This window comes from Cupressus sempervirens, chromosome 3 (assembly GCF_028749045.1).
Source record: "Cupressus sempervirens isolate cs-2001-9-10 chromosome 3, ASM2874904v1, whole genome shotgun sequence".
Taxonomy (NCBI): Eukaryota; Viridiplantae; Streptophyta; class Pinopsida; order Cupressales; family Cupressaceae; genus Cupressus; species Cupressus sempervirens.
Window position 1 is genome coordinate 343,597,390 of NC_143120.1, and position 16,801 is coordinate 343,614,190.

A 16,801-nucleotide genomic window follows, 5' to 3' on the forward strand; every position below is an offset into this window, starting at 1 on the left:
CCCTCCCCACACAATCTTATCTTTCCTATCTTTAATAGTGTATCTATTAATCATAATTTCCATTAATGCTTGTTTATGAGTGTCCTGAAGAGGGGTATCATTTAAGGTTGTCCAACTCCATCTAGATGGAATTGATTCATCTTTTGTGATATAGTTACTTAATCTGTTGCCCCTTACTTGTGCTAAAGTAGTTTTAATGATGGGATCAAGACCTAAAGAATCTATAGTTTCATACCCAGTCCATGAGTCTTCCCAAAAGATTGCATCCTCTCCATTAACTATATCCCATGTTAGTTTTCATTAATGATAGGAATGCATGATTTAATGAAATTTCAAATCCTTTACCCATTAGGATGATTTTTAGCCCAAAATAAGTTTATAGGCTCAACATTTAGTACACATTTATTAAGTAAAATAGAGGCCCATTCTATTTCAGGTTCTTGAAGAATTCTCCAAACTAATTTAGCTCTTAATGCTAAATTGTGCAATATTAAATTTTTGATGCCAAGCCCTCCTATTTCTAAAGGTTTGCAGATCCCCCATCTAACGAAGGCCATTATTTTATTTTTGGATGCTCCTTGCCATAAAAAATCCCTTAGTTTTAGTCTAGCTTTAGTTTGGTATTACTGAAAAGAGCGAGAATTAACATCTGATAAATTGGTAATGCTGAATGGACTGATTTGATCATAGTGACTGTCCCTGCATTTGATAGCCATTTGCCCTTCCAACCTTCCATTTTATGATGAAGTTTAGTTAAGATGTGATCCCATAATTTATTGTTTTTGGTACCTTTACCTAATGGAATACCTAAGTATTTGCATGGAAAATTACTCGCTTTGAAACCTAAGATTCGACATATTTCTGATTCCATTTCTGGTTTGGTGTTAAGGAAAAATGGTTTCTCCGCTTTAACTTTCTGATCTGAAGCCTCCATATATTTATTCAGAATACTTTTCAATTGAGTTGCTTCTTCCTTAGTGCTTTGTCAAGGGATTATTTTATCATCCACAATTGTTAGTGTGTTATGTTGGGGGAATCATTTGTTATTGTCATGTCTTCAATTTTCCCTTCCTGCTGAGCTTTCTGTATATTTCTTCCAAGAACTTTGGCAATAATTGCAAACAAAAATGGGTAGATTGGGTCTCCTTGCCTGATCCCACTCGATATATTAAAAAAACCTTCCGGATTACTGTTCACAAGTATAGATATCTTAGGTGCTGAAATGCAAGTAAAGATGAGATTTATCCAACTTCTGGAAAAACCAAAAGATTCTAAGCATTTGCATACGAATCTCCAGTTTACTTTCTCGTAAGCTTTCTGAATGTCAATTTTAATCAACACACATGATTCTTTATTTGATTGGGCTGTGTGGATAATCTCTTGAGAGATATAAATGCCTTCAAGAATTGATCTATTGGGAACAAATCCTGTTTGTTCTTCAGAGATAATTTTAGGTAGAAGCTGTTTAAGTCTATTTGCTAAAGTTTTAGAAAGAATTTTATATATTAAATTACATAATTTTATTGGTCTAAAATCTCCCATGTCCTTGTAGTTTTATTTTTTGGGTATTAGTGTTATAAATGTATTATTAATTTTTGATAGGAGCGTGCCTGAGTTCCTGGTAGCTTCACTTGCTTCATGTAATTCATGTCCTATTATATCCCAAAAGGATTGGAAAAACTTAGTATTAAATTTGTCAGGTCTCGGAGCTTTATGAGGGTGCATTCGAAATACTGCTGTTTTAACTTCTTCCAAAGTAAATTTACTATTGATCCATTTGTTATCTTATTTTGATATAAGTTTTGGTATGGACTCCAGCATTGCATGTTGTGCCTTCAGATTTGAGTTATCATTTTGATTACATATGTTGTGATAGAAGTTAGTACTGCCTTTTATAACATCTTCAGGATTTTCTATTAATTCTCCTTGATTGTTCTTGATTTTGTTATTTTGTTTATTGCTCTCCTGTTCTTTGTGCTATTTTGAAAAAAAATGGTGTTTTTGTCTCCCTCAGTTAACCAAGTTTCTCGAGTTTTTTGTTTCCAAAATAATTCTTCTTTGGCTAGAATATCTTCTTGTTTAGCTAAAAAGTCTTTTTCTTTGAAGTATTTTTCATTAGTCTTGCCTATTCTTATTACCTCGTCATTTAGTTCTTCCAATTCTTGTTCTACCTTCACTTTTTTTTATAAAAAATGTTATGAAAGTGTTCCTTATTCTATTTTAGGAGTTAGTTTTTAACGGTTTTAAATTTTGAAACAAAATAGAACATTTTAGAGCTTTCAACTATCTCCTTATTCCACCATACTTTGATTAGATCTAAGAAGTCTTTATGATTAAGCCACATGTTTTCAAATCTAAATGGATTCCTTGTGGGTTTAGATGGCTCGTATATTTCTAGTTTGATCAGGAAGACCATAATATTTTTAAGATTTCAGCCTTTAATGAATAATCAAAGCTAGTTAAATCACCTTAAAACATAAATCTATCCAATCTTTCAGCTATTTGACTAAAGCCTATTCTTTTATTTGTCCATGTAAAATTTCCATTGTTGGTTATGATGTCTACAATGTTGTTGTTTGTGACCCAAAGACTATGTCTTGTTGGGATTGTGATAAGATCTTACCACCTCCATATTTTTCACTGCTATTCCAGATATCATTAAAGTTTCCTACTATATAACTCTGTGTGCTATTATTAGATATACAATTGCTAATTTGATTCCATACTTCTAATTTACTGATGTTTTCTTTAGGGCCATAAACATTATTGATGAGAAAAGATAGATTACTATTTGTGCTTCTTACCTTACCACATCCAATTTGAATTTTTTATTATGGATTCAAAGCTGATTTTCCTAGGGTCCCATAAAACAGCTAGCCCCTCATGAAGCTCCTGTTCTACCCAATCTGATTGCCAAACGCCTAGCTTCTTGGTAATTTTTTTTTTCCATTGTGCTAAGTTTTGTCTCCTGGATTAGTGCTAGTTCTGATTCTATGAGTTTTAGACTTCTATTGAGAAGTCTTTGTTTGTTAGGGGTGTTTATTCCCCTAACATTCCATGTTGTAACTCTCATTGTGCTGTGGGAAGGTACTTTCCCTCCCCGCATGAAGCAAATCTGTTAATTTTATCTGATTCTCTGCTGTTCCATCTAAATTTCTGAGTTCTATAATTGACTTCCTACCTTTTTTTTCTTTTGTGTCTTTTAGTTAGTATTGGATTATCCAAGCCATCCAAATTTGCTGCTAAACCAAAGTTACCTTCCCTTGATTTAAGTATAGAATTGTATTGTGGGTCTTCAGATTGATTAGTTTTTTGGTCAATTTCTTTGCTTAATGTTTTGTCTATGGTATCTGTACAATTTTCTATCTCGCAGTTTTCTTCTGATTGATCTAATCCTTTCGAACTTATATTGATTTCCCTAGGGGAGTTATGAAAATGAGATGCATTTCCTTCTTTGTTTGTATACCAATCTGAATCTTGACACACAACCCCACTCTTAGTAGAAGGGTTTCTTTTTTGTATTGAATCACTAATATTATAAATCCTTTCTACATTCTCAATATCAATCTCTATATTTCGGGATAGCATTTGTTCTCCAAAATCGTCTAATATATCTACTATGTTCTCTGGAATTGGAAAGTTTGTGGATTTGTATAGTGAGTCAAGTTCTGATGAAATACAGACTTCCAAAATTTCTGATCTTACCTCGTTTTGTTTTTTGGTGAATTCATGCCACATGTGGAATTGCTTACAGACTTCATTGTGTACAAGAGAAATATCATTTATCATACTAAGGATTTTCTTAGCGTTCTCAACCTTTTTCATAAAATTGGCTTGGTTTTGAAAATTTCAAGTAATTTCCCCTTGGATCTCATCTTGAGTATTATCATGGGTATAATTTATAATGTTTTGTTTAATTTCCTCCCCTATAAATTGTCTAGTATTTCGCTTCTTTTCACCTCTTGTGGAGCATTCACTTCTTGAATGTTGGGGAAGGATTGGAGATTGGATTGATCCTTTGTAGTTCCATGATTTAGATCGATATCAACAATTTCTCCTTCTATTGCATCATTTGGAGCTAATTGCCTATCATCTGTTTTTCTAGTGATTTTGTTATAGCCCACTCAAACTTTTGTGGGTTAATCATGGAATCTGTAATGTTTTTGGCTTGAGTAATATAAGATTTCAGGTTAAGGATCTGTGAACTGTTGAATATGGAATATTTTCTGAGTCCCAGTTTATTTCTTGTTTAAATATTTCTATATCATGGATTCATCCGTTAAAAATTTCTGGGACTGAGTTATACGAGTGGTTGGTGATAATTTTAAGAGCTTTTACATTCTGAGTTCCTAGCTTAAGATTGATAAGAATTTTAATTTCGTTTAAAATTAGAAACCTACCTTCAAATAGTTTCCATGGTTGAAATAATTACCTTTTCTATGATTTGTTTGTTGAAATCTAGGGACCATTTAAAGAATTCAACACAATAGCCATCTAGAAAAAATAGAGGTACCTTAAGAATTGCATTTCTAACTTGTTTAGTTTCACATTCTAAATGACATAGATCTTCAAAAAGGATAGTAATACTTCTACCTGGTGATCAAGGGCTTTATGCAACCAGTCTATAAACTATGAATAAGCAATTGAGTGGACACACCAAAAGGCATACAACCCCAAGTTTTGACAGTGATGCCTTTTAACTTCTGTGTAATAGTCGCTGATAACAGCCGGACCTCTTGGTTATCAAACCTTTTAGAATTGTTAGGGTTTTGTCCTGGGTTGTGAAAATTCTTGTCGATTCCCACCCTTACTACTTTTTCAGGGTTCTTTTCTAAAGATTTGCTTGAGATAACTTGGGTTTCCAGATGCTTCTTAACTGGGGCATTTATGCCTTGGGGATTTTTAAATGCAAATGTGGTTTTGTGGTTGTCGATTTCTGGGATTGTAAAATTATTCACAACACACTTTTTTAGAGGGAGGAGTTACTTTACCAGTCTCTGAAAACTTGGTCTTCTTGAATTTCTTTCTGTGCCTGCCTTCCACTCTAATCCGTCCATCTTTGTGGTCTTGACGGGGTAATTGAAACCCTGATTTTGTTTGGACTGTTAGTAACAGCGGTTTTACAGGTTTTTTCGTTCAATTCTTTGATGCCATATTCGTGTCGTAGGGATCTACACTTTTCTTCATATAGTGCTTCCAAGTATTCAAAGCTGTTATAACATTTGATTTAAGGGCTCCCCTGCCTGGGAAGATGGAATTCGGGTTTTGCAGCAGTCTGCTGCTGTAGTTTTTTGGTGGCAAAAACTGAATTCTGCTTATGAGTGAAACCTGCCAAAAGTGGGCTGGGGATGCAAGCCATTTTACTTTATTAATTTGGTTACTGCTACCTCTGTTTATTACTGCTTCTGACCTTTGGGAATTATCAATTCCTTCCCTGCCACTTCTTAGTAGAATATCTTACGTTCGATGAATATGGTATTTATTTTCAATTTATCTTCTTTCGTTCTGCTATTCTCCGCAGTCCTTGTCTGTTTTAATAATACTGTTTGCTCATACAAACCAAGGTCTTATTGCTATTTGTAGTTTTTGAAAGGCGTTCTTTTATTTATCTGTCCTGTGATTCCTACTTGGTAATGTCCTTGGTTATTGATCTACTTCCTTAATTTGCTGTGTGTGGGCCTTAGTCCACTCTGCCATGTTCAGTGTTTATAATTGTTTTTTAATATATATGCTGTGTGTCTGCTTGTTGTTGTTGAGTCATTTTGGGTTTCTCTGCTTTCCATTTGTTGCATGGATGCCTCAAAATTCTGCACCAAATGAGTTATGCTGTCAACGATGCCAATGAAATATAATGGGCAGGGTGTGCAGGAAAAGCTGATTATTTTCCTACATTAACCAAAACCACTCTCTCTACAGTTACTGCTTCAATTCATTGACAAGAATAAATGTGAACTTATTTAATTTTAGGATAGAAAAGGCGTGGCTAATTAGAAAAATAAATAGGCATATTTATTTCAATATTACAGAAAAAGACTAACGAATTGATTAAATAAACAGGAATGCCTATTTAATTAATAGATGTTTATTGATTTTGCGAGAACATTTTACGTGTCTACATACACATATTTACTTTTATTATTATATAATATTAAATCCTATTTCAGAAAAGGGATGTTACATTATAATTATTAATTTTTCATTGTTTAAGTGGAAAGGTAGATCAATTACTTTGATGTGCTTTAAATCAGAAGCAACTCATACAAAATGCCACATCATTATTACTCTGTATTGTTAAACATTTTTGATCTCTTCAAAATTTTAACTTGGCAGGTTATTCACAGTATGGGAGACCAGAGGAGGCGATGAAGTTCTTTAACCGAATGCATATAGCAGGCATGAAGCCAGAGATAATCACCATTGTAAGTGTTCTCCCAGCTTGTGCCAACATGGAGGTGCTGCACAGTGGGAAAGAGATACATGGTTACGCAATCAAAAGTGGCTATGAGGCTGATGATTCTGTTGGAAATTCTCTTTTATCTATGTATGCCAAATGTGGAAGTTTGGAAGATGCACAAGAAATATTTGAAACAGTATCACTGACAGAAGTAGTTTCATGGAACACCATGATCACAGGTAATACAGGAGTCCACAAGATAGCTAACAAGATCATCTGCAATAAAATTAATTAGATTTAAAAAAAAAAAAAACACATGTTGAAATAGTTTAACAGAGTAACTTCCCCTTATTAAAGGCCAAGTTACACCAATTTTGTATGCCCAAACAAGGCATACATTTACTTTATCATCAACATTTTTCAGTTTGTATCATCCTAAAATAAGTTTAATATAAATAAAGACAAGGTTAAATGCATGTTTTGTCGTCAAACATATCTTATTTTCTATAAAGAAGCAGATACTAAACTTAACATCAATCTATTTTAGAACAACACCATTAATCCGATTTAATATGCCACTGCATCAACAGGTTACGGCCAAAATGGTCAGTATGGCTTAGCCTTGAAGCTGTTTGACCAGATGGTGTTTGCAGGCTTGAAGCCTAATGTAATAACATGGTCTGCAATCATTGGGGTATCTGCACAAAATGGGTACCCTGAGAAAGCTTTGGAGTTATACTGTAAAATGCGAATGGAAGGAGTGGAACCTGATTGTGTTACTCTTGTGAGTGTTTTGGGAGCATGCTCACAGTTAGAGTCTCTTGACAGGGCAAAAGAAATCCATGGTTATGTCAGAGCAAATGGATTTGATTCAGAGATCATGGTAGGAAATGCCCTAATATCTTTGTATGGGAAATGTGCTGATATAGAGTGTTCACGTATAATATTTGACAAAATGTATAAGCGAGATGCAATTTCATGGAATGCGATGATAGCAGCCTATGTACAGACGGGACATGGTGATCATGCTTTGGAACTTTTTAGAGAGATGTTTCTAGAAAGCATCAACCCAAACTCAATGACCATCACTTGTGTTCTATCTGCATGTGCTCGGCTGTCTGCTCTAAAACATGGCAAAGAGGTCCATAAATACATTGTCAAGTGTGGACTTGAATCACATATTTTTGTAGGAAGTGCACTTATAGACATGTATGTGAAATGTGGTAACCTAGAAGTTGCTCGTCATCTGTTTGACAGAATGTCTAAGAAAAACACTGTGTCATGGAATGCTATGATTGCTGGATATGCAATGCATGGTTGTGGTGTGGAAGCTCTTTCTCTCTTTCAACAAATGCAGAGTGATGATGTCATGCCAGACAATATTACCTTCATTGCACTTCTATCTGCATGTAGTCATGCAGGCTTGATACATGAAGGTTGGCATTACTTCAATTATATGAGCAAAGAGCATCACATAACACCCACATTAGGTCACTATGCATGCATGGTTGACCTTCTTGGACGTGCAGGAAGACTGTATGAGGCTAAAGAGTTCATTGATAAAATGCCATTAGAACCCAATTCAGATGTTCTTGGGGCCTTGCTTGGGGCCTGCAGGATCCATAATAATATAGATTTAGGAAAAACTGTGGCAGATCAGCTTTTTCATTTGCAGCCTGAAAATCCTGGATTTCATGTTTTGCTGTCAAACATATATGCTGCAGATGGCAGGTGGAATGATGTAGAAAAGGTGAGAACACTGATGAAAGACAGAGGTCTGAAACGGAGGCCTGGATGTAGCTGGATTGAGTTAAAGGATAAGGTTCATGTGTTCAGTGTGGGAGACAAATCACATCCTCAATTAGAAGAAATATATGCAATGTTGGACAATTTGGCAGGATGGATGAAGAAGGCAGGTTATGTGCCTGACAAGAACTTTGCCCTACATGATGTCGAGGATGAGGAAAAGGAGCATATTCTCTGCCACCACAGTGAGAAGCTGGCCATTGCATTTGGGCTTATCAGTACATCCCCTGGCACACCGATACGAATCATTAAAAATTTGCGGGTGTGTGGTGACTGCCACAGTGCAACAAAGTTCATATCTAAGATTGTTGAGCGGCAAATTGTTGTTAGGGATGCAAATCGGTTCCATCACTTCAAGGATGGCACATGTTCCTGTGGGGATTACTGGTGATGGTTTTTGAGAATGGTAGATACAGGCTTATGTGAAATATTATGCATATAAAAATTATATGCGTTACTATATACAGAATATTTATTTGATACTGGGGCACTCTTATGATATGTGCATCAAGCCTTGGCAATTCAAAAGTGTGAAGATCCCTTATTGCAGACATCCATCTTGTGATAGTTATGTGGAATTGATACAAATCAAGAAAATGTAGAGATACCTTTTTATCTAGCTCTTGATGCCAGCAATTCAGAGTTGTGCCCCAAAGGCTCTTGGGAAGTCCATGCACTTGGAAGTCCACGGGTGATAATTGCTTATGATCATTAGAGTAGCAGGAAGTCCAGAAGCTCACACTCTTAAAAGTTCGTAACACAATCTGAAGAAAGATAAGACAATTTTGGAGCTTTAAATTAGTTGCTTTATACTTATTTATCTCTGAACCTTGCTAGGTTTATATGCTGACTAAGGGAAGAAGGTTGAACTTATGCAATACTAGAAAGGACAATTATCTGCAATGAAGGTTCAATCATGTCTTATGAGATTATTTATAAGCATCTCCATGCAAGAGGCATTCTTCTGCTAACTGTTTGATCAAGAGCACGAATCTGGCAAGTGCTCTTCATTCCTGCCCATCTATGATCTAGTTTGGTTTAGTTCAGAATTCTGCAGGCCATGGTTTGAATGGGTTTATTAGTCTGTTGTTTGAGGATTTTGCACATTCTGAGCTTTAATGAATGGAACCAATTATTTTACTTTCAGCCTCTCTTCAACATGGAAGTTGGTCCTGGTGAATTTGCCATGAGGATGTTGTGGATCTCAATTTGTATTAAAAAAATGAAAACTTTGTTTCATTCAGAGTTGTTAAAACTTAATGGCTAGTGTGCTGCGGAAACTTTATTGTACGCCCAAAGGGGAGAAATTCGATGCTTCCTGTTTGTGCCATCTATAGTTCTGACATAAAACTATTGAAGTTAACATTATGGGAAAGTCTGATGAAGAGGTAGTTCTGGGGTTCGGCTGGCATTTGTTGTAAGAAGCTTTGCTGCTTTCCATTTGTGGCATGTATAGTTCTGACATAGAACTATTGAAGTTAACATAATGGGAAAGTCTATGATGAAGAGGTAATTTCTGGGTTTGCTTGGCTTTGTTGTGTGAAGCTTGTACTGTCACAAGGTAATTGCATCTTTCTCACTTTTTTGTTTAACTGACGAGTCCAATAAGGCTCATTCCAACAAGGTGCTTTTTTTCGAATAAGTCCAACAACTGTAAGGATTAACTTCTGTTGTTTCTCTCTATGATTTCATTTTATTCGACATTGTTATCACTTTTTAATGTGCTTCGTTATGTTTGCTCCATTGAGGTACTACATTGAGTTTCTTTAAGTGGATCAACATTGTCAAAATTGCTTGACAAAAACCAAATCGAAAGTTTCAGATGATGTGGAGTGCAAGAATCCCTTTGTAAGGGGAGCAAAAAATCATCAGACCTATGCAGAGACAAATTAGCAATTAATGTTCACCATGCCTTTGTTAGAACTTCAGATGGAAAATAATCAGGCCAGAGAGGCAAAAGATTGCTTAAAAATATGATGCCACTTCAGTCAAGATGAGCAGATTGCCATGACCTTCTAGGAATGCCTCTTTCAATGTATGTGTGATTTCAATTTACATCATGCAATTTGTATGCCCATATTAGACAAGATTTCAATGTTTATTTATTCTTGTATGCCTACTTCTAACATGGATTTCTATCTATTTCATTTGCCTCTTATGCCTAGTATGATATGCAACTATTGGATGAGGGACAATGGAAGCTGCACGCTTGACAATATTGTTGTATAATTAAAATTTTCTTCTGTGAAGAGGGGAGCTAGGACCTGTAGACACCCAAAAATTGGCAAAGACCTAAAACAAACGCAATTTTGATCAAACGACACAAAATTAAAGATAAAATCAGAGGAACCGACAAATTTTCAAATCAATTGTTACATCAGGTCATTAATCAATCAAATCATCTATCAAATAAAAAAGGACCTAAATCAACTTTAAAAGGGGAAAAATAATTCACAAAATCATAAAATGAAATTAAAAAAGGAAAAAGGAAAAGACAAAAGTTGAAAATAAATGAAACATTTATTAAATCAATAAATCCATTTATCCTCACAAAAGTGAAAATCCTCTTTTTTACATTTAAAAGAATTGAAAAATCCTCTTTTATCCTCACCAATTAAGTTTGTTGGACTCTTCCTCTTGGTGCCTTATGAGATATTTACAGTTTCACCATTACCCCCCAGTCAAAAGTGAAATCTTAATTTTTACTCCAACCCCTTCTGAAATCCTATAAATAGGAGGGAAATTTAAGAGCAAAATGACCCAAGTTTTAGGCATCTGCACTATAGGTACATTTAGAGTTATCATGTTTTAACATTGTTATTATAGCGAATTCATGTCATTTTGATAGCATTTTAACTTTCTTTTCATGTTATTAGTATCATTTAGTACATATTTAGTCTATTTCATACTCATATCATAGCATTCTAGGGTCATCATACTCATATAATATGCATTATTACATAGATCTTGCATACATTTTTGTAGATTTGCATTCATGGCATACTCTCGTTCTAGAACTATCATTGAGATGCTAGTCTGAGAGCAATTATAGCAGTTGTAGTTAAGAAAACATGAGATTTTTGTAGAGTCTATTTGGCAATGATTTCTTGGGTTTAGATTAGTTCGTTGTCATTCTATTTGTACTCTTCTCTATGGTCTCATGAATATGCGAATCCACTGTGTACAAATTGGCGCCCACCATGGAGCTTCTCTTAAAGCCTCTCTATTCTTCAAGTTTTCTTGCTAATCTTTTCTTTTTCTTTTAGATATGTGTTTTTCTCTAGTTTTTGCTACATATCTGACTCATTGTAGGTTCTATAGTGTTTGGGAAGCTTCATAACGAGATCAACACTTTCAAAGGTGTTCCCAAGCTCACGAAGATCGGATCTGCCATTTTTTTGACATTGCAGCGTATTTAAGCACTGTTTTAACGCTTTCGACTAGTCTTTTAACACATTTGAAGCATTTTGTAACGCTTTTGAAGCTTTCTATAGCGCATTGGCTTCTTCTTACAATGCATTTGCTTCTTATAGCACTTTTGCTTATTATTACAATGCATTTGCTTATTCTTGTAGTGCACGCACAACTTTTTGTAACGCATTTGCTATTTCTTGTCATACATCTGATTTGGTTGTTAATTATCACATTTAACGTTCATATCAGATTGCTAGTTATTTGCAAATCTCTTTTAAGGTGACAAAGACTCTCAGGCTGCTAAAATCCCAAGATAGGAATGAAGACCCTAAAAAATGCGCCTAGCTTTTGCTAGCTTCGAACCAGGTAAGTAGACTTAAACCCTTGTCAATTAGAGTGCAACATTTTTGAATTTATAATTTAGTCTAAGTAGTAAGTTTGGTCTCGCTGATCTAATCGGGAGTAGGCCCTATGCTCTCAACTCACAATAGTTGATTAGAATGTTAAACCTTTTGTGAGGGTCAACAACAGTCAAACAGGGAATGAACAAACACCTAGCTAAATTAGGAGCCCCTTTGTTTTCTGTAGTTAAGGGCTCAAAATTAAACAAATTTTGTCTATCATGCTTGGGAGATCAAAATAGTAAGGATATGCTCTCTCTCTTCTAAAGTGATCAAACTCCCAAACTTGCTTTCGATTTCTGCTTTTCCTACTTTTTACTAGATAAGTTAGTTCGCCATAGAAGGGCTACCTCTCGAGATTTGCCTTAGCATGGCTGGTGAGAGGGAATGTCTTCTAATCTTGCAGTCTTAATCAAATGCAAGCCAACCATGTTTGAAATATAACTTTCAAATCTAGTAGTCTCACCAAAGATTGCGCCAAACCTCCTTGGTGTTGGTGGGAAGCTCTTTGTCACAGAGAGGTAAATTCGAACATTGTTGGGTGAACACTAAAACCTGATAGTCACCAGCCTTAAACAACCTTGTTAGGAAGCTATTTCTTTTGTTTCTAAGTGTGTGTGGGCTTAATTTTTCATTATTTCTATTGCAATTTTGTGTGGATGTGTCTGTTGTAATACATAATAATTTCAAAATTTCAAATCAAAACCCTTTCAAGAAGATGCAGTGGCAAAGTGATACAAAACAAGGCTTGAAAACTGTTGAATAACTTGAAACAATGTATCAATTTCACAAAACAATGCATTTGATGTCTTCTCTGACGCATTTACCCCCTAAAATAATGCAAATGACTGATAAAATAGTGCATTTGAACACTTAAATAATGCATATGCTCTGTAGAAAAACACTTGGTGAATTGTGAAATAGTGCATATACTCATTGAAATGGCGTATCCAAGACTTTCTGTAGCGCATTTGAGGGAAAACCTAAAATAGAGGCTACCTGCAAGTGCAATATTCACAAACGAACTATAGATTCAAATACCCTTTTCCCTTGTTGACATTCTACCAAACAAAGAGATTCAGAAATTGACCACCATCATTCTTCAAACAATCAATGTTTTAACTTTAACCGAAATCCTCATCCAATAATTACTATTATTTCAGCCCCGCATATCAAGTTAGAAATGAATCAGAAACACACATCCATTCCCTACCCGACTTCGTGAGCCTGAATTCCACCATTATCAACATTGTCAAACATCCTTCCCAACATAGTTTGTTGCTTAACGAACTATGGTATACAAGAAATTCTCATGTTGTCAAAATGCAAATGAACTAAAGGAATCCTATCTACATCTCATGGCACTGCGAAAAACCAGTGTAGCCACGAAATCAAAACGATCACCTATACGGGTGAGTGCTAGAATAGCCAAAAGAACCATCAAATGCACACAATCTCCAAACCTTAGTGAGCTTGTTACACCTACCAAAAGTTCACCTAATACAACTACCCATGAGTCACCCCTATTCAACCACAACTTAGAGCCCCCTTTCAAAATGGGTTCATCCAACATGTGGGATGAGAAGAGCATCGAAACCAAAATTGAAGATTTTCAGCAAAACCTTGAGCTCGTTGATATCATGGACATGATATTTGAAAAACACAAAGAATGCTACTTGTTAACATTAGCACAATGGGGTGCCAAGATACCATTTGATTTTGACATTTCAAATCTTATACACGATGAGGAAGAATCACCATTAGATGTTGCTCTACAAAAACTACAAGACTTACAATTAGAAATGGAAAGGATGAAAAGAGGGAAAATCTAGCCTATAGAATTTAGCCTCAAGAAGGTGTGTCCCCTACCTTTTGACAAGAGCATCACCTTTACGCCTTTCCCTCAAATATGACAAGTATTTTGGTACATCCGATCCTTAGGATCACCTTAGACAATTCTATACTCTAAGTATGGAATTTGTCCACGACACAACTTACCTAATTCAACTATTTCCTAAAAGCCTAGGAGGACAAGCCATTAAATGGTTTTCAAAACTCCCCTCCAACATCAAATCGTCTGATCAACTAGTTGCTGTGTTTATCACACAATACTCATATAACATTGAAAGGGAGACCACCATGGTTGACCTATGTAACACCAAACAACTGCCAGGAGAATCCTTCAAAATGTTCCTACAAAGGTGGATGCATATCTTTGCCAAATATCATCGGGACATCCCGGATAAAGAAAAAATGAATATATTCATTAATAGCCTCTCCAAACCAATGAATTACTGGTTGCAACTTCAAGGTCCTAAGGACTTTAAAACTACAGTAGAAAATAGAACCAAAGTAGAAGAGATCCAGATAAAAAATGATATCATCAAGCTATCAAAAGATAGTAAGGGTTTTTGTTAGTGTAAATAATTAATTATTATTACACTTTACTTAAGTTTACTTAGGATAATGCATTCTTATATTAGTTATCATGCAGACACTTAGGAATATGCATAGTCATATGAGTTGTCTTGTTGACAACATAGGAGTTAACAACTTATTAGAGCACATCATGTCTACAACATCTCTTTATGAGATACACCTATGTAAACTTATCCTCTCATCATCACACAAACTCCTGTGCTCAATGGAGGATAATCCACCTTTGGTGGACACGTGCTGAGTTGTAATCCTTATCTCTTTGCTGACTCCTAATCATTCTAGTTGCCTTTATATATTGACACTTCTAGCGTGTATTCATCTAATATCCATTATCATCTTGATCATTATTGAGATTCTCATTTGATCATCATTAGTCTCTCTTGTGCTAGTGCTTGAGCTTCTTGATCTTGGCGTCATTTTTCCCTAAGGCAAATTCTTACATGGTATCTGAGCCACGGGAGCTTCATTGCATAGCCATTGGAGAGATTTTTTTTGCAGGTCAAGATTGGAGCTTGGTAGTGCAAATCAGATGTTGGCTTTACATTCAAAAGGTCAAAACACCCCCAAATCGACTTTTGTTTCATCAAAATCGGATATTTGAGGTGAAATCTAGAGTCAATTGATTTTTGAAGGTGTGACGAGAGCGATTCAGGAAAAATAATTACATAAGTGATTTTCAAACAACGATATCTCCCTCATACAAACTCTTTTTTTTGAGCAATTTCTTTTTGTTTTGGGGTAGAATTTCATGATCTACACATTGGTGCAGGTTTTTTTGAGATCTCTGTTCTTGAATTTTTTGGAAAATTGCGAATCCCGATTTTCACAACTTGAGGCTTCATTTGGGCTCATATGGACACATATTTGAGTGCTATTTTTTTTGAAAGTGCATGATTTTTTTGTCTACTTTCTAGATCTGGTATTAGTTTGGAATAATTCTGAGTAGATATAGTACTTTCATAATTTGGTCATTTTTGGTCTATTTTGGCAATTGTAATTAGATCCTTGAGAGATCTTGTGTGTTATATTGTTGATTCTGATATAGTTTCATATGTGCTATTGTAAAATTAGAAGTCCACTTAAGCCCTAAATTGGCAAGTGGCTATTGTAATCACACTAAGTATAAAGTGCCTAAAGCATTCATTTTGGGGCGGGGGCGCAGGTGGGGCGGAGGGGGGGTTCTTTGAGTGAAAGGGGGGGGGGGGGTGTCTCTTGGTGTTGTGTTCCTTTCTTTTTGCTGTTATCTTTCTTTTCTTGCATTATGGAAAACATTAAGGTTCCAAAATTAACACGACATAATTATGCCACATGGTCAGTTAAAAAAGGTTTGAATTAATGAATGAAGAAGTTTCTCAACATGTAGATGGATCTCTTCCTAAACCCACAGGTGATAAAGTAACTCAAAGTGATATCTGTGCTTGGGAATTGGTAGATAGAAAAGCCCTAGGAATCCTTAGGTTAGGGGTTGATGACAAGATCCTTTATCAGATCATAAAATATTATACATCCAAGGAAACTTGGGATGCCCTTAAAAAGCTATATGGGAAAGTGATCGAGGAGGATGTCTACAAGATTGAAGATGAACTTATCTCCTTAGATCCTAAGAACTTTGGTTCCATCCAGTATTTTATCATTAAGGGGAATGAGTTGAGAATAAAACTTGATGATTGTGGTAGCCCCATTAAGGATGACAGGTTGATTTATCTATTTCAGAATAAGCTACCATTAGACTACTCCACATTTGTCTCGACTTTCAACACCTCAAAGACAACCTTAGGGGCTTCTTATCAGAAACTCACTTTTGATGAATATGCCCAGTTGTTAGAAAATGAACAAGCTAAGTTGATAACAATGGGGATTCTGAAGTCTTCAAAGTCTACGACATTGGTGGCTAACAATGAGAGCTCCAAAAATCCAATTGGTGAAAGTTCAAACAAAGGCAAGGGTAAAAAGAAGAAGAGGAAAGCTAACAAACAAGGGGACACAAAAAAGTCACCACCTAAGTCAAATCAACAAGGCAAGTCTTCTTCTAATACCAACAAAAAGGGGGACAATAATCAAGAAAAAAGAAGTGCGCCTATTGTAAAAAATTGGTTATGATAACTTGAGTGTTATCATAAGCAGATTGATGAATTAAAAAGCATCATGAAGAAGCACAATGCTCCATTGCCTAATGCTTATAAGGAAAAGGGGTCTTCATCTTCAGATTCTAAGAGCAAAGGGCAAGCTTTACCCACACATTGTTAGTTAGGTGGAAAGGATTATTGACTCAGGTGCCACACATCACATGGGGGCTTCAAAGAGAGATTTTTCTTCAATGACACCTTCACAGGTAGCTCACATCTTT

The 16,801-nt window shown here is 35.5% G+C and overlaps 1 protein-coding gene across 1 annotated transcript in view; it reads left to right on the forward strand.

The window, feature by feature from the left end:
- LOC149566393 (pentatricopeptide repeat-containing protein At3g12770-like) overlaps positions 1–10,364 on the forward strand; it is a 36,646-nt gene extending 26,282 nt beyond the window's left edge. Inside the window, exons 2-3 of the mRNA XM_089819761.1 lie at positions 6,331–6,633; positions 6,985–10,364. Of these exons, the coding sequence (XP_089675887.1) occupies positions 6,331–6,633; positions 6,985–8,591 (1,910 nt within the window). The 3' untranslated portion in view covers positions 8,592–10,364. The remainder of the gene's footprint in view (positions 1–6,330; positions 6,634–6,984) is intronic.
- Positions 10,365–16,801: the final 6,437 nt, after the last annotated feature.